At 50.0% G+C, this 18467-nt stretch overlaps 1 protein-coding gene across 2 annotated transcripts in view; it reads right to left on the bottom strand.

The window, feature by feature from the left end:
- Window positions 1–11630: 11630 nt before the first annotated feature.
- The window catches only part of PARN (poly(A)-specific ribonuclease), a 189568-nt gene continuing 182731 nt past the window's right edge, over window positions 11631–18467 (bottom strand). For both annotated transcript variants that reach the window (XM_047780458.1, XM_047780457.1), the window contains one exon: window positions 11631–12666. In XM_047780458.1, the coding sequence (XP_047636414.1) occupies window positions 12614–12666 (53 nt within the window). In that variant the 3' untranslated portion in view covers window positions 11631–12613. The remainder of the gene's footprint in view (window positions 12667–18467) is intronic.

The raw sequence follows: 18467 nt of genomic DNA, 5'->3' as shown, positions 1-18467 counted from the left end.
TTCAGACCCCAGGACCTGCTGGAGAACCCAGGCTTCCATTAGTGGTGAAGTGATGCCTGTCAGCTCCAGGTGTGTGTGGCCTTTTCAAGGGTAAGTTACATTTTCCTCCTTTCATCCACTCACCCTGCTCAACGGCAGGACTGCGGACTGAACACTAACCCGCGAATGAACGTCCCCAGATGAATGGAAAGGAAGGATTTTTTTTTATCAGCCTCTCCGTTAGCGGTAGGTTAAAGAGTGCTTCTCAAGGGACTGGAAAGACTTGACTTTCTCAAGTTAAACATTTTTGTTCTATCCCTCGTGAAAGTCTACGATTACCACAGACCAGCAAGCTCTTTCCACAGACCGCAGGGTCCTCCCTGTACCCGCATAGTCCCTGTAATAGGGCTTTTGTGGGCTCAAGTCACAGAAAGGTAACTCAGATAAATCATAGGAGGGAGATGGCTTACTGATTTACTTACCGGGAAAGGATGAGGTGCACTGGGCACAAATGTATCCAGGACCCCAGGGCTCCCTCAAACTGGGTGGTCCAGTTCTATCATTGCACGTGCGTTCTCAATGCGGATTGGAGAAGGGCTGCCAGCAACACCACCTTCCAGCGCAGGGCCAGGCAGCAGGCTGGAGACTCCTCCCCACAGCGCCACCAGGGCAAGGGGGCTCTCTGATTGGCTCGCTGATTGGCCTGGGTCACGTGCCCACCTCCTGCGGACAGGGGCGGGGTGCTGTGAATGGTGGGTCCCACCAGAATTGCTTGATTAGAGGAGTTGGGCTCAGACATGGGATGCTGCCAGGAAAAAAGCAATCCTTTTTTACTCGGTCCAACACTGTTAAATGTACGGATGAAGGTTTTTCTGCGCGCACCTGCAAGACCAAATGCCCTGCGGAATCCAGCTTGCAGATGGATCTCTCAATGCCCTGGCCCTCCTGAGCCTGGCTTGGGGCTCCTTCCCACTCACCACCCTCTGCCCGGCTTTCCTTCTCTCTTCCTGACAACCTCCCTCATTCTCCCTCCTGCTTGTTTGCATGGGGATCTTAACCACCAGCTATAAAGTTCCTGGGGCGGATCCTGCCATTTTCCCTCCAGGATGGGTGAGCTTCCTCCGTTGGCGCAGAGGGAATTTCCTCCCTAGTCCCTGTCTAAGCCCTCTGACAGCTTCCCTGTATTCTCCGAAGACAGAAGAGCTGCTGGTAAGCCGGGCTGCTAATTCCTGATGACATTTGACCTTTCAACTCCAACGGGCTGAGTGGCAGCTGAGTGCAAAGCCACAGCTGGACATAGTTCTTGGCTGAAAAGATGGAAAGACCCGCCCATCTCCTGGGGGAGGAGGAGCAAGCGGATTTGATTGACGTATCCCAGTCCCAGCGGCAGAGGTGCTGGGCATACGCTCCTTTGCTTGGGCCATAAAATAACGCACCCCTTTCCCAGAAGCACGACGCTGCCTGTGCCCCTGCACTTTTGGGTCTGTTCACAGCAGCCAGGAATCCGGGAAAGTGTGGCGGGCTTACTCGGGACCACCCAGAGAGCCTTCGGGCTGGGTTCCACCCCGATGTCGGGAAGCGGATGGACACCTACATGGAGGGCTCGCAGTCCTCTTACCGCTGCGGAGCGGCGAGGCCGTCCTCCTAAGAGCGTGAAAGCTTGTGCCCCACAAAGGAGCCACAGGAGTCCCCCAAAAGACAGATGGCCATGGCAGACCTCCAGAGTTAGGAGGGACGTCGAACATCTTGGTCTCCTTTCCTTTCACGGTTGCATCTTAAACCCCCAGCAGGCTGTCAGCCCGGCGTTGTAAAGAAGGGTCTCCAGACCAGCCTTTCCTAGGGGACCTGGCTTTGATCACTTCCAGGTCTACCTTTCCTGACTAGCCACGCTCCCTCCCGCTGCTGCATGTCGGACCCCCTCTTGCTTAGTCGTCTCCCCCACTGGGAGGCAAAGGAGAGAGAGAACATAGTGACGGCAAGCGGGTCCCGTGAGACGCAAGGATGGGCCGTGGCCCCGCTCGGTTTCCAGGCGCTTGCATGAGACTTCCTTTGCCCTGTGTTTCCAGGGGCCCCACATAACAGGAACAGTGTGGCAACACTCTGAGAGTTCATTTCACAATGTTTAGCTTCTCTCGCTCTCTCTCTTTGATGCTGGGGTCCAGAGGGAAGCAGCAGAGAGGGGCAGAGCCTTCCCTGCTTCTGAGGAGGGACATTTTCTTCCAGAATTGAGCCGTTTCTCGGCACCTCAGTCTATTTTTGCAGTCGAGCCGGTTGCCCCATGCCAAGGCTTCTTACCACAAATAGAACTTCTGGAAAGGCCTACTGGTTTCCTCTGGGCTTTCAGACACCTCTTCACATTTCGCTTGGCTTCCTTTCTGCAGTCCCAAAAGGGAATATTTGGAGCCTCTCCTGTTCCGCTGTGATGGCAGGCAGGACCCTCCTCATGCTGTGCAGGGGATTCCTTTGGGGCAGCCGGGAGCTGGGCCTGCCTCTGGCCTCCACCATGGCCCAGGGTCTGAGCCAAGAAGCCCCAGCGGTAGCCAGAGTGCCAGTGTGATTCCCAGACTGTAGCCTCAGCCCTAAGTGAGACGGTGGAGCAGATGGTGGAGGCCACTTCGGTGTCTCCAGCCCCCCAGACCCTGTCCCTTCCAAGTGCCTCGGGCCCCCACCTGCCATTTGAGACAGGATTTGAGAACCCATCACAATAAGTGTCACCCGGGCAAGTGGCACACACCTGAGACACCTTGCAGGGGGTGTCTGTAGTTGGAACACTCCAGAAGCAATTCCTACCAGTCAAAGTAAAGCCGGTGGGAGTGAAGTAAGAGGTCACCCCATTAACATCTTAGGGACTGTCAACCAGGGACTGTCAACCAGGCAGGAGCTACACGTGTCTGAGATCCGCTTTGGCTTGTCAGAGTCCTAGGTTAGAAGATGCAGAGAAGGAGTTCCCATCGTGGCTCAGCAGTAATAAACCAGACTAGTATCCACAAGGACGCAGGTTTGATCCCTGGCCCTGCTCAGTGGCTTAAGGATCCGGCTTTGCTGTGGTATAGGTCACAGATGAGACTTAGATCCAGCATTGCTCGGGTTGTGGTGTAGGCTGGCAGTTGTAGCTCCGATTCGACCCCTAGCCTGGGAACTTCCATATGTCACATGTACAGCCCTAAAAAGACCAAAAAAAGAAGAAGAAGAAGAAGAAGAAGAAGAAGAAGAAGAAGACGATGCAGAGGAAAGCCCCTTCTTGAGAAGACCGTGCTTTGGAAGGTTCCAGAACAACAGCAACAACCCTAATCATTTGAAAGCCCCACACTATGCAAGTATTCCCCACTCCTTCTCTCAGAGTGTGGCTGCTCAGAGCCCACTCCCTGGCAGACAGACAGGGTTCCAATTTCAGTACTTATTAGCTGTGTGACCTTAGGGGGTTTCTAAACGGCTCTAAGCTTTCCTTCCCCTCCCCAGGGAACAAAGGGGGTCATCAGAACATGCCTGACACATAATAAACCTCAAAGCCCAAATAACAGGTGTTTACGAGAGCTCGACCCTTCACAGGAAAGTAAGAGTGATATTTTCCACACGGTCCCAATTACCCAAAGTAAAGATACCAATGAGCTGAGAGGTGCCGACACATCACACCAACTGGAGATAGACGCCACCTTGCCCTGGGAGCTGCCCCCTGCCAGCACAGATTTGGTTTATTAACAAGTGTGTGCCCCTCCCCTGCAGCTAAGGCGGCTTCCTGAGACCAGACCAGCGGCTCCCAGACCTGGGCAGGCACCAGAAACCCCTGGAGGGCTCGTTTCCAGGCTGCCGGGCCCCACCCCTGGAGGTTGTGACTCAGGTCGGCTGGGGCGAGGCTCCAACATTTGCATTTCTAGCAAGTTCTCAGGTGATGCCCATGATGCAGCTGGGAACAAGGAGCTTCAAAGACCCGGGCGTGTCTCTTCAGGGCTCAGGGGCCTCTGGAGCCTCCTCTGGGAGCGAAATGGTTAACTCAGGCCCAGGGCATCCTGGACGCTGCTGCTACTCAGGACCATTGTCCTTGGGGGGGATGTAAATTGGAAGGCAGTCTGGCCATACATCCAGAGCCCTGCGGACACTTCTGCTCCCTGTTGCTGTCCCCCTCCCCTCTTTCTGGGAAGCTGTCCCTTAAGAAATGGCTGAAACAGGGACAAAGCTTTATGATTGCCATGACCTTGGGGCAGGGGGCGGTGGGGTGGGGTGGGGGGTGGGGTGCAGGTCTGTGTAGATCTCTGCTCAGAGCGCTGTGACTGGGTGCAGGGCGGGGAGGGGGGCATCCAGCCCCAACCCAGAGCACTGACTCCTGTGTGCAGGGCGTGCGAGGTGAGCCTCAGGTGTGCCAAGGGACTCTGGCCACCGGGGTCCCTCAGCACTTCTGAGGCTGCATCTGCATCTCCCCTCCCCCTGCAGGAGGACACCCAGCGGCATCAGGTCCTGCTCAGTTAGGCACAAGCGCCTTGTAGCCGGGCGTTCTGGGGCTTGAATTCCAGCTCTGCCACTGACCGTGATGTCCAGAGCAATTGACTGAACCCCCCGAACCTGTTTTACCTTCAAGGTGAGCTAAGAGTACCTACCCTTTGAAAAGTCATGAAATGCACAAAATAGAGTCGGCTCCAACCTACATTTCCTTTTATCAATTGCAGAAAAAACACAGTGCTGTAGAGAGGAGAGTTTACTTTCAAAACCCAAGCGTTGAATACTGGAAGTTTACAAGTGGAAAGTTCTAGAGAGCAGGGGCTATGTGTCTTCAAGACTCTCTGTCCTAATCAAAGCGGACAATAGCAGTGAATGGGGCAGGAGGGGGGCGATGGCCCTTGGTGAGCGCCCACTCCCTGTCATCTCTAGGCAGCTCGCAGTGACCTGGCAGGAGCCGGCGGGGGTCTGGACCGACTCCCTGGGAACTTGGCCAGCATCCGCGGGCTCACACAGCTGGTGAGCGGAGCGCAATCCCAGAGGCAGACCGGGCACCCGAGCTCGAGGCCTCTAATGTGTGGTTTCCTCCACGCCTGTTATTCATGGAAACTCTTCAAGAGCCTGAGCGGGTATGAGAGGATGGAAAAAGGGAGACAATGAGGGCTCTGAGGCTCGGAACTCAGAGGTGGGGTGCTCCTATCAGGCCATCCATCAGGACGCCAAGCGCCCGGTGATTCACGCGCACCCGGAGGAGGATGAAGTCACCTGGACAATGGAGAATTCCGGGGCTTTGTGAGAACAACCCAAACACCCAAAGGACACTCCATGCCCCCCCTCCCAGATCCAGTGTCTCAAAGTGGGCAAAAGCCTGAGCTTCTGAGTCACGATCATTTGTCAAGGTCCCTTGTAGGCACGGCATGCTGAGATGCTATTTAATTTTTACCTCGTTCAACAAACGGAGGACAACTGCTTAGATGAGTTGTTCTGATCCTTCCTGAATAAAATCAACGACTCTGAATTCCCAGATTCTGGGTATGGGTACGAAGAGCCTGGACCGACCGGACTGCGGTGCACAGAGGGGACATGAGCAGAGAGAGCTGACTTTCCTCAGCCACCAGCTGGCATGTGGTGGGCAACCACTGTCAGATAAATGCTTCTGGTGGTCTGGCCGTTGCCAGTAATGAAGATTCCACTGTCTGGGCTTGGAGCACCAGCGAGGGCCACTGGATGGAGGAGGGCTGGCCCCTTTCCATCCTCCTGCTGGCGGAGACAAATGTCAGAGGGCAGGTACCTCGTTCTCGGGCTGGTCTCAGAAATGCGACAAGACTTCCCATGCACAAGTCACTCGAATTGGGCGTGGCTGCCTAAGGCTTCCTCCCCTCCCCCCCAGGACTCGGCGCAAGCCCACAATTTGCACACTGGGCAAGATGCTTTTGCCTTAAAGCTTTCTGGCTTAGTATCTCCCTATCTTGTCACTTAAGAAAAACAGGCATGAGGATTCAGTCTCTTTTCCTAGGGAACACAAAGTCCACCCCCCCAAACACCAAAAAAAAAAGGAAAGAAAAGATAGGGAGGCTTTTTTGGTTGTCCTTTCTTTTTTGATGGGGTTCTCTTAGCTAAAACATTTCAGAGTTCCCCGGTGGCCTAGGGGTTAAAGATCCAGCATGGTCACTGCTATGGACTGGGTTGCTACCATGGCTTGGGTTCGATCCCTGGCTCGGGAACTTCCAAATGCCACAAGTTCAGCGAAAAGAAAAAAAAAGAAAAGAAAAATAAATTTTAAAAGCCCGTTCCAGCTGGTGGATGTTGTCAGCAGGCCCAGTCACTCCAAGCACTTTCTCAAGTTCAGGTTCATAAGATGACTGGAAAAAGCAGGAGGCTGGGGCAGAAATTGGTAAGTGGCTGAGACAAACTGAACCGCTTTCAGCAGGGACCAGGCAACTTGGAAGAGAGCATGGCTCACTCCGGAGAAATACGAACTAGCTTTTGGGTATTCTATTCCCCCTCCTCGACAAAGCTGGACACAGAAATTTACTCCATGAATCATTTTGGGGAAAAACGATCTCAATTGAAGTTATGAAACTTGTCATGAGATTTTTAAAAAAAAACTTTCCAAAAAGATGGCACTATTTTTAACATGTACTAGTTTCCCAGGTCAGGAGAAAGTGGCCTGGCCTAGCCTGAGCAGTAACCAAGGGTCACTGCATTTTCTTCTCCCCATCAAGAGAAGGGCTGCAAAATTGCCTAAGTGGGAACTGCACACGCAGGAACAGTGAGACCCTCTCTGTGCTGGTGCTCAGCAATAATAACAGCACACTTATAAAACAGAGACTCAAGGAGTTCCCTGGTGGCTCAGCAGGTTAAGGACCTGGCATTGTCACTGCTGCCACTTGGGTCGCTGCTGTGGCTCAGGTTTGATCCCTGGCCCAGGAACTTCCACATGCCACAGGTGTAGCCAAAATAGATAAATTAAATAAAATAAAACACACACTCAAGACCCATGCTTGTTATTAGATCAATGGATTTTTGAGCAAGGCCTCAAAGCAATCCAACTAGAAGGGTCTTCATAAATGGTGCTGGAATAACTGGATATTCCCATGGGAATTAGGGGATCTCAACTCCTGTCTCACACCATATACAAAAATTCATTCAAGTGGATAGGGGACATGAACATAAACACTAGAACTGGAGTTCCCGTGGTGGCTCAGCGGTTAATGAACCTGACTAGCATCCATGAGGACATGGGTTCAATCCCTGGCCTTGCTTGGCAGGTTGAGGATCTGGCGTTGCCGTGAGCTGTGGTGTAGGTCACAGACACAGTTTGGATCTGGCATGGCTGTGGCTGTGGCCTAGGCCAGTGGCTACACCTCCAATTAGACCACTAGCCTGGGAACCTCCATATGCCCTAAAAAGACAAAAAATAAAATAAAATAATTTTAAAAATTAAAAAACTGAAAAACTTCTGCGCAGAAAAAGATACTGTTGTTTTAAAAAAACAAATTGTGGTGGAAATGATTGAAGGAAGTGAGGGAGATTAAGAGGTACAAACTTCCAGTTATAAAATAAAGTCACGGGGGCGTTCCTGGTGTGGAGCACCAGGTTAAGGACCTGGTGTTGTCTCTGTGGCAGCTTGGGTTCAATCCCTGGCCCAGGAACTTCCGTATGCCATGGATGTGGCCAAAAAAATTAAAAAAAATAATAAATAGGAGTTCCCGTCATGGCTCAGCAGTAACAAACATGCCTAGTATCCATGAGGATGCAGGTTTGATCCCTGGCCTCGCTCAGTGGGTTAAGGATCCAGCGTCTCGTGAGCTGTGGTGTAGGTCACAGACACAGCTAGGACCCTGCTTTGCTGGCATAGGCTGGCATCTGCAGCCCTGTTTCAATCCTTAGCCTGGGAACTTCCATATGCTGTGGGAGTGGCCCTAAAAAGACAAAATAATAATAATAGTGATAAAATAAACTCACGGGGATGTAATTACAGCCTGGGGAGCATAGTTAATAATGCTGTAATGACTTTGTATGGTGATAGATGGCAACTGGATTGAGTGTGGTGATCATTTTGTAACGTACAAAAATACTGAATCACTACATTGCACACCTGAAACTAATACAAGTTAGTTATCATTCAATTAGAAAAAAGCAAAGCAAAACCAAGTTGTTGGGAGACTGGATCCTGAATGTTCTCCCCACAAAAAAAAGACATGGAGATTGTGCAATGTGATGGCAGAAGTGGCGATTGTTTTTCGTGTGTATTGAGTCCGCGTGTTGTCCGCCATACGCTTACATAGGGTTATATGTCAACTGTATCTCAGTCAGTAAAACTGGAGGGAAAAAAGGAAAGAAAAGAAAGAAGCAAGGCATATACTGGGACTGAACATCTGCAAAACATGTGACAAGGGACTAATTGTTCGAAACGCAACGGGAAGAAGGAGACAGAGATTGGAGCAGTGAGAGCTCAAGCAGGTTTATCCGCAAGCAGAGTAGTGGGGAGCACTGAGCAGACAGAACTCAGGCTCCCCCCCAGCTTGGGGAGCAGCTAGTTATACACGGAAAGGGGTAGTTTCTATGTTTAGCACAGGTTCCAGTGGGTGGAGTAAGAAACAGGGAAGATACAAGCTATGTCGTTACAATTTAACAATTTCTCCAGCTCCTCTTGTCTGGCAGCTTTGTGTTTCATCTTGTAGAGTTACCACCTAGCACTGAGGTCCAGAATGCATGATGAATATCTACAACCTAATAAGAGAGAAATTTAACAGCTTGACAAAATACAAGCAAGAGAATTGAAGAGATATTTCACAGAGGAGCAGACATACCAATGCTAGTTAGTAACTCATTGTTAGTCACCGGGGAAATGCACATGAAAACTGCCCAAGATAGACTCTAGGGCTGAAGACCAACAATGTCACACGCTGCCAAGGATGAGAGCTACTGGAACTCTCACATATGGCTGGTGAGAGTCTAAATGAAACGTCCAATTTTGGAAAAAGATCTGGAAGTTTCTTATAAAACTAAACATACACCAATCCAGCAATTTACTCCTTGGCATTTACCCTCCAAAGTGAAAGCTTTTGTTTTGGAGAAGACTTGTACTAGTTGTTCACAGCGGCTTTGTCATAGGTTCAGACTGGAAACACCCCACGCACCCGTCTATTATGAATGGATCGAAGGCTGTGGTGCATGCATATTCAGCCATAAAAAGGAAGGAACTATTGATACACACGGTGACATGCACTGGTCTCAAAAACATCACGTCGTGTGAAGGAGGCCTCATACCAAAGAGCATGACTTCATGATTCTATTTCCATGAAGTTTCCGAAAAGGTTAGACTCATCCGTGATGAAAAAAATTCAGACCAGTGGTAAACTCTGGGGGTGGGACTAAGAGGAGGCAAAAGGGAATTTTCTGGGGCGATGGCGATGTTTTCTATCTTGATAGACCATTTGTGTTGCATTTGTTAAAACCTATCAGATGGCACACTTAAGATTTGAGCATTTCACTATAAATTTTATCTGCACTAACCCCCAAATATAAACACATATTAAACTCTGGCTCATGACAAGCATACTGAAGCATTTGGGAGGGAGAGTGGACTGATGTTTGCAACTTACTTAGAAATGCATCCAAAATGAAGATGAATTGATGGGTGGGTCAAGGTACGGCCGAGTGGTTACATAAGATAGCAAATACAGCAAAATGGTAGCAGCACAATCTGTGTGTGTGTGTGTGTGTGTGTGTGTGTGTGTGTGTTGAGAGGAGGAATGAGTGGACCATTCTTTCAACTCCTTGGCGTGTTTGAAAACTTTCATAATAAAATGTTGGGGAGAAAAACAGACAAATATGAAGCTATAAAAAAGGACAGAGCCTCAGTGCTCAATTTCCACTCCAGCTTTGAAATCAAACGACTACGAAATGATTCGAAGGAAAACACTAAGGTCCCCACTCTCACGACCGCCTCCAGGTTTGGCTACAATATTTAAGAAACCCCAGAACCACAGCCCCGTTGTTATAACCTGCCCCTGGGCTTTAATATCAAGAAGCCAAGGCAGCATTCTAGGGTTTCATGCCCAGAAGAGACTGTGTGTGTGTGTGTGTGTGTGTGCGCGCGTGCGTACGAGAGCCAACCCAGTTCACCTGCTTTATTTGAGACACTTGGGAAAATAGGGGTCTGGGCACGTACCAGGGTTCAGCTAAGCCAGACTCCCCCCCGCCCCCGCCACCGCCCCAACCATGCCTACATCAGCCCCAACCAGGGTTTCAGATCAAAAGCATCTTCAAATAGCACTATGACTTGCTGTGAGCTTGTGTGTGCTGGGCATTTGACATGATTTCGATTCATCCTCACAACCACCCTAGGAGGTAGGTTTATTATCCTACTTTTATGGCTGAGGGAACTGAGGCTCAGAGAGGGTAAGTAATGTGCCCAGGAACACAGCCAGAGCTGGGATGCAGGCACGTTTCATGAGGCTCTGGGCACTGGCCCTTCCTAGAAAGCGCTCCACCCTCATCCTCTCTCTGCATCAGCAGTGATGCAACCTGGGTGTTTGTAAAGCTTCTAGAGCAGGGAGAACTGGGCTTCAGGGGATGATGAAGAATCTCATTTCCTGAGAGCAAAAGGCCCTGATCTCTGTCCCACCGAGCCCCTGCACCACACGGAAGCCGCTGAGCCACCACCGCTCTGCATGTCCACACCCGGTGTGCTCACCAGGCCGGATGTACTTTTTATACGTTTGCCCATCACAGCCTCACACTGGTTTCCCCTCTTGTTCATTCTGTTAAAAGACGTGTCAGGTCCTGTCTCTACCTGTAGGTTTTGATGATTCAGCAGAGTCCAGCAGCCCTTTAAATCCCTTTGTCTCTCTTCACTCTCCCTCCCCACTGTCTAGCTGGGGGTGCAGAGCAAGGACACTGAGAAGGGGTGGGAGATCTGTCCTGCCAAGTCTGGGTTTGTAACTTTGGGGCTCTCAAACTCTTGGGGACTAGGGGGAGAGGCAATGTTAATGGGCTTTTTGGGTTTTCTTTTGTTTGTTTGTTTTTGTCTTTTTGGGGCTGCACCCACGGCATATGGAAGTTCTAGGGGTCGATCCAGAGCTAAAGCCACCGGCCTATGCCACAGCCACAGCAACATCAGATTTGAGCCATGTCTGTGACCTACACCACAACTCACAGCAATGCTGGATCCTTAACCCACTGAGCAGGGCCAGGGATCGAACCTGCATCCTCACGGATTTGTTATTGCAGAGCCATAATGGGAACTCCTAAATGGGCTCTCTGAATCGGGAGGTCTTATACATTTGAATTCCCACTGGAAGAGCTCAGATCCTTCCCACCGTGAAAAAGATGCAGCCTCTCCTACACTATTTACCACGGGCTCTGCTCCAGCACCAAGCATCTAACTCATCAAGGGAGGCGTAAGGGGTTAGAGGATTAAAAAAAAGAAAAATAAATCCATATACACACAATGCTTACTGACTTAACAGAGGTTTTTAGGGACGATCTTTAGAGAGAATGATGTCTATAGAGAGCTCAAGCATGTCATGCACTTAGAAGAGAGAGGGGAGTCCCTGGTGGCCTAGCAGGTTAAGCATATGGTGTGGTCACTGCTGTAGCGTGGGTTTGAGCCCTGGCCTGGGAACTTCTGCATGCCACAGGTGGAGCCAAAAATTAAATAAATCAATCACTAACTAAATAAATAAATGAGAGAAAGGAAAAAACCAAAATCCTAAGAAAATTCCTTTAATTTTCATCTTTTGGAAATACATGTTTCATTTTTATTTCCATGATACAAAAATGTTAAATATCTAACCATGGTCTGGATGAAGCAGATCTACTGAGGTAGATCCACACGATTCTGTCGCTGTTGTGATCTGTGTCAACAGAGAAAGCGCTGGTACTACACGGTGCAGATGTGTCATGGTTTCACGTGCGCGCGCGCACACACACACACACACACACGGACACACATGCCACCTCATCCCCACACCACCCGGACAGAAGGACACCAGGCCATGACACTGACACATGAACGCAGAGCTACGTGGAAAAACGGAAATTAACGTTTCACTTGTACACTCCACCACGAGAAACTCACATCTTGGGGGAAAAAAACATGAAAAAAATATGCCCCAAAGGCCAAGGCATATGTTGACAGCGGCAAACACTTTCCTACTGGAGAAACAAGCTGGAGAGCTTCAGACTTTCAGGCAGCTGTGGTGGGAAGCAGGGTGACACAACCGAATTCTCCCCTGGCGGGGGCTGCCCTCCAACCTGAGCGGGAGAAGGGGGATGAGAGCCTCTCACAGCAGGAAAGGGTCGGACCCCAAATTCATGATCAGGACACCCATGAATACTGGCTCTTTCTGCATATCTCTCTGCCGACCTCCTCCACCCGGTGGATTCTTAAACACGTTAATTCATGACAGGAAGGGTTTTGCACACGCTACAAATATGGAACTGAACGGGTTCATCACGTACACAGTCACGACAGCCGACAACCGTGCTGAGTGCCAGCAGACAGCTGAGGTTAAAGAGGAAGAAGAGAAACACAGCCTTGAAAATAAAAACTGGGCTTTTTCGGGAGTCACCCTGGGTTTCGACCCTCTCCCGCCGCACATGGGGTGAAATCGAACTGGTATGGCTTCCGACGTGCCGGCTGCTGCGTCTCACTCGGCCGCAGCACCAGCGATTCGCTCCTGGGTCTTGGTTACCACGTGTCAGGGACTTCAAAGAGCTTGGCCGGGCTGTCCGTGATGCTTCCTGGTGGGAAAGGACAAAGCAAGATGAACGAGAGGAGGACTGCCCCCCACCCCCGGGCGGGGGGCGCGGGGAGAACAGAGTGACCGGCTGCAAAGGCAGCTTCGACCAGGGCCGGGCGGTGGCGCGGCCACGCCTGGAGAAAGTCCGCGGACGGGTCTTGTCCGTGGAGGGCAGTGCCTGGCACACGGAGGCCACAGGCAGGATGGAGCAAGGGCCTCCCTGCTTGGCTCCCTCTGCAGATCTTAACTCTGCAGGAGTTAAAATGTGGGTGCTCACACTCCCTGGATGAGCTCACGCCCCGAACTCTTAGCCAGCTTGCCGGGCACCTCGTTCTTTTTTTTTTTTTTTTTGTCTTTTTGCTATTTCTTGGGCCACTCCCGCGGCATATGGAGGTTCCCAGGCTAGGGGTCGAATCGGAGCTGTAGCCGCCGGCCTACGCCAGAGCCACAGCAACGCGGGATCCGAGCCGCATCTGCAACCTACACCACAGCTCATGGCAACGCCAGATCCTTAACCCACTGAGCAAGGCCAGGGATCGAACCCACAACCTCATGGTTCCTAGTCGGATTCGTTATCCACTGAGCCACAATGGGAACTCCCCTCATTTCATCTTCTGAAGCCCCCGAGTCGGCGGTACTGACATCCCCATTTTACAGATGCAAGATGTCTAGCGAGTGGTGGAGATGGGGTCTGGATCCTTCCCCAGCACCACGGTCCCTGCCAGTCCCGGGACACTGGGTTTCTCTGCGCTGGGGTGACCGGCACCCAGATAAGAGATCAGGGGCTGACAGCCATAGAGTGGAGGGAAGCCGACTGGTGGGGGTTCAGAGTTCCCCAAAGGGGAGACAGCAGTTGGTAGCTTTTTCCAACTTCAGCAGCACTGGCTACGGTCTTGGACTAAAGGGGTCTCTTCTGTTACAGTCTCGCCCCGAAGTGAGAAGCCCTTCTCCATTGGTGCTACTTTTCTGCAACAGCAGCAGCAGCACCACTGGACCACAGAGGTCTAGAGCCGGTGGATGGGAATTAAGTCAGGAAAGAGCCTGTTCATGATGGAAAACGTGGCCGACTCCGTGCTCCCGTACCCATGGCATGTATTATCTAATCCCGTGGTGGGGTTGGTAGGGAAGCAGGCAAAGCCAGCTCCAGCTGCTACCACTCCAAGATGTCAAAAGGGCAGCGGTCTGTGATGATGCCTGAAATGGAGAGTAACTTTTTTTTTTTTTTAAGGGCTGCGCCTGCAGTATATGGAGGTTCCCAGGCTAGGGGTCAAATCAGAGCTGCAGCTGCCGGTCTACACCACAACCACAGCAATGCAGGATCCCAGCTGCATCTGCGACCTACACCACAACTCATGGCAATGCCAGATCCCTTAACCCAATAAGTGAGGCCCGGGATCAAACCTGTGTCCTCATGGATATTAATGGGATTTGTTACCATCGAGCCATGATGGGAACGCCCAGAGAAACTTAAAAACAGAGAGGAACTCAGCTGAGAGTGGCTACTGCCAATGAGGGGAATGCCTTCGTGTGACTAGGTCCAAGCACATGAAATAACATGGGAGTTTCTGCTAAAAGGAGCATCCCCATTTCTGCTCATTTACTGAGATAAAATCCAGAGAGACAGGGTGAGAAGAGCAGGAGAGGATTCATGTGAAGTGTCCGCCCTGAGTCTCAGGGCTGTATTGAACATGCACGTCTTGGTACTTGCTCCTGAGACGGGAAGATGGGCAGGAGATGGTCCATGTGACAAAGATTCCCATGACTGCACTTAGGAAAAGAATAAAGATTACTAAGAAACAAAACGAGGAGTTCCCTGGTGGCTCAGTGGGTTAAGGACCTGGCATTGTCATTGCTGTAGTTCGGGTTGCTGCTGTGGTGCAGGTTCGATCCCTGGCCTAGGATCCTCTGCATGCCCTGGGCATGGCCAAAAGTCAAACCAAAATGAAACATAAACACAAACACCCCCCTTCCGAAACAACTAAGTACTGAAGATGGCCTGGGAGAAGACACCACCAGCCTGATCCTCTCCTTTTCCATCACACACTCATCATACTAGACCTAATTCTAGGGAGGAAAATAGACATCGATGAGGGCGTTCTTATAACTCACATTATCAAAGTAATATTACAGCAGCCAACCTGCCATTCTAAAGGTGAAAGCCGCAACGCCCAACATGGGGAACGGAAGTAAATTAAAACTAGCAGAGAGGAGAAAAGATAAATGGCCCAAAGCAGCTTCATTTTCATAACAGCACCTGACATTGGCTGGATGGGAAGATATGTGCATCTGGTGGCATGCCAGACGCAGAGTGACACTGTGACAAGCTGGTGAGACATAACGGAAGCAGCAGATGCTGTGGAGTGAGACAAGTCTGGCCAGACCATCTTACTAACTGTGTGACCCTGATACTCTCCTGCCTCGTCTATAAGATGGACTCGTGCTACTTCATGCCACACAGGGCTTCTGGGATTCCGCAAAGCTTCTGGCACAGAGCAGGGTTTCAATGCACATTAGGCCAGTGGCCCAACATGGAACGTGGTCGCTGCGTGCAGTCAGAGAGATGCTCATTTTTTACTGCCTAAAATGTGCAGCTCTGAGCAAGAACGGTATGTACAGAGGAACCCAAACTTTACAAACCACCTAAAGGAGATCCAGACCCGAGGGGAGCTGGGGGTCGCTGCTGCTGTTCATTCTAACACTTGCCAGAAAGGGAGAGCTGAAGGCTATCGAAGGCTCAGACTCAAAGCTAATGGACAAGGAACTATGGTCAGTTTTCCAGGGAACTCATTTGCACAGCCCCCGTTTAGTTGCTAGAGAGCAAGAATTATTCAGGAACAATTTTTCTTTTAAAACAGATACTTTGGGACATTTGCCTCCTGCAGTCATGGACCATACCTTGCATCATCTACAAAGATTAACTCAAAATGGACTGTTCCCCTAAATGTAAAACCTAAAACTAGAAAAATTCTTAGAAGACAACAGGAGAAAAATCTCTGCAATCTTCAATAAGGCAAAGATTTCTTAGATGTGACACCAAAAGCATAACCAAGAAAAAAAACTGATCAATTGGATTCCATTAAAACTTAAAACTTCTGTTGATGGGAGTTCCCGTCGTGGCGCAGTGGTTAACGAATCCGACTAGGAACCATGAGGTTGCGGATTCGGTCCCTGCCCTTGCTCAGTGGGTTAAGGATCTGGCGTTGCCGTGAGCTGTGGTGTAGGCTGCAGACGCGGCTCGGATCCCTCGTTGCTGTGGCTCTGGCGTAGGCTGGTGGCTACAGCTCCCATTAGACTCCTAGCCTGGGAACCTCCATATGCCGTGGGAGTGGCCCAAGAAATGGCAAAAAGACAAAAAAAAAAAAAAAAAACTTCTGTTGAAAGCTGCTGTTAAGAGAATGGAGGGAGTTCCCTGGTGGCTTAGTGGTTAGGACTTGGCACTTTCACCACTGCGGCCTGGGTTCAAGCCCTGTTTGGGAACTGAGATCCCACATCAAGCTGCTGCATGCTGCAGCCACACACACACAAAAAGAGAGGGTGAAAAGCAAAGCAGTCTGAAAGAATCTGTAAAACACTCAAAAGGACTTGTATACTGAATATATGAAGAACTCTCAAAACTCAGTAAGGAGAAAAAAAAACCAGTGAAAAAATGGGCAAAAGATTTGAACATATATTTCATCAAAGAAGAGATTTAAATGGACAAGTACTCACATAAAAAGATACTTAACATCATTAGTCATCAGGGAAAGTCAAACCAAAGCCATAATGAGACAGCAGTTACACCATTAGAATGGGTAAAAAGGACACCACGAATACTGGTGAAGGCGCAGAGCCACAGAGCCCCGGTGCACTGCTGGTGGGAACGCAACGTGGTGTGGCCACTTTGGAAAACAGTGTGCCGGCTTCCTACAAAGTGACACATACACCTACCAGTAATTCCCCTCTCAGGTGTTCATCCCAAAGAAGTGAACACTTGGTTCATACCAAAACTTGCGTACAAATGTTTCTGTCCCCTAGGTTCTTAGTTGCTAAAAACTGGTAATAACTTAAACGCCAACAGGCCAAATGGATAAACAGCGCTATGACCATGAAACAGACCGCTATGCAGCAGAAAGAAGGAATGAACCAATGATACGTTCAACAAAACAGACAAATCTCAAATGCATTACGCGAAGTCAAAAACTCCAAGGGTTATCAGTGTGATTCCACTGAACCGACCTTTTGAAAAAGACAAAATTATAGTGACAGAGAGCAGAGCAACGGCTGCTGGCATCTAGGGATGCGGAGGGACTGCGGACAAAGGGGCAGGAGGGAAGCTTCTGGAATGGTTGTTCTATTCTCGGCCCGCCGGTTATTTGACTTCACATTCGCCCAAACTCATCACCTTGTACACTCAAAAGCCACAGCTTATATACTGTATGTAAACTATATTTTAATAAAGCTGACCCTGTAAAAGATACTAAGAATGTTATTTAAAAATAGCCAACAAAATTTTAACATAAACTATTGTGCTGATAATTAAAATTTACATGACCACGAGGCTTACTTTTTTTTTTTTTAATGGGGCAAAAACAAGCTACTAAGGTGGCACAGAGAGTATAATGCCAGCTATGGACACTTGTTACACGGTATCGAGTAGCTTAGAGTTTAATTTTCTTCTTACTGATTTTCTCCCTTTTAACTCTAGAAACAATTCCCTTTTGTGTTTACCGCTTTCTAATTTTTTTTTCCTAACAAAAACAACAAAAGAAATTAGAAAGCGGTAAACACAAAAGGGGACTGTTTCTAGAGTTAAAAGAGAGACCCTTCGAGAGTGAAGAGAGCTCTTCCCTCACACGAAGCTGAAAAACTACACAGCACACTGGAAACTACAGGGTGGGATTCTGTGCACAGAAAGACCCTCTGGGGCGCCATACAGACGTTTTTAACTAGGAAATACTCCAGAGGGATGGTTTCCACACCAAGAAGGCAGGACTCCCCTGGATGGCATATGGGAAGCCCCCCAGAGGCTGCCTGGAGGAAAAGGGCAGGCACACAGATGCAGGGAGCACCCCTCCACCACCACCGGCAGTGCAGCACACCCCTCAGTTAGGCTGAAATCCACAGTTTAGTTTATTTTTTTGCTTTTTAGGGCTGCATCCATGGCATATGGAAGTTCCCAGGCTAGGGGTCCCATCAGAGCTACAGCTGCCGGTCTACACCACAGCCAGAGCGACTCAGGATCTGAGCTGCGTCTGCAACCCACACCACAGCTCATGGCAACGCCAGATCCTTAACCCACTGAGCGAGGCCAGGGAGCCAACCTGTGTCCTCATGAATACTAGTCGGGCCCGTTACTGCTGAGCATGATGGGAACCTCCTGAAGTTCACATTTTAATTGAGTAATTAAAAAGCTCCTCGGGACGCCGGTGGACTTTCCAAGCCTAGTCATTCAGGTGACCGACAGCACCAACCGCAGGTCGTGTTTCTGACACAAGGAGACCTGTAATAACAGCACAAGGAGACCGCTGCTCTGAGCAGAGTCTGTATCTTCCTACTGTCACCCTAAGGGTTTAAGCTTCAAAGGTCCAGCAGATTGGTCAAGACGCCAATAAAACTCACGGTTCTCGGCAAACCTGCTAAGCTCTGATAGGTTTACATCCTAAAGGTAAGGGTGAAAGGGACTTGGAGATGTCGCTGTTACATGACCAAAAAATCACCAGGAAGCGCCCACGGCCTGTGGCCCTGCTCTGCGAATGCCGTCTAATGGGGCGCTGATGGAACGAACGCCCGGCTGGCAGACGGCCCGTCCGTACATTGAGACCT

This window comes from Phacochoerus africanus, chromosome 5, assembly GCF_016906955.1.
Source record: "Phacochoerus africanus isolate WHEZ1 chromosome 5, ROS_Pafr_v1, whole genome shotgun sequence".
NCBI classification, from domain to species: domain Eukaryota; kingdom Metazoa; phylum Chordata; class Mammalia; order Artiodactyla; family Suidae; genus Phacochoerus; species Phacochoerus africanus.
This window is presented reverse-complemented; position numbering and strand designations above follow the sequence as displayed.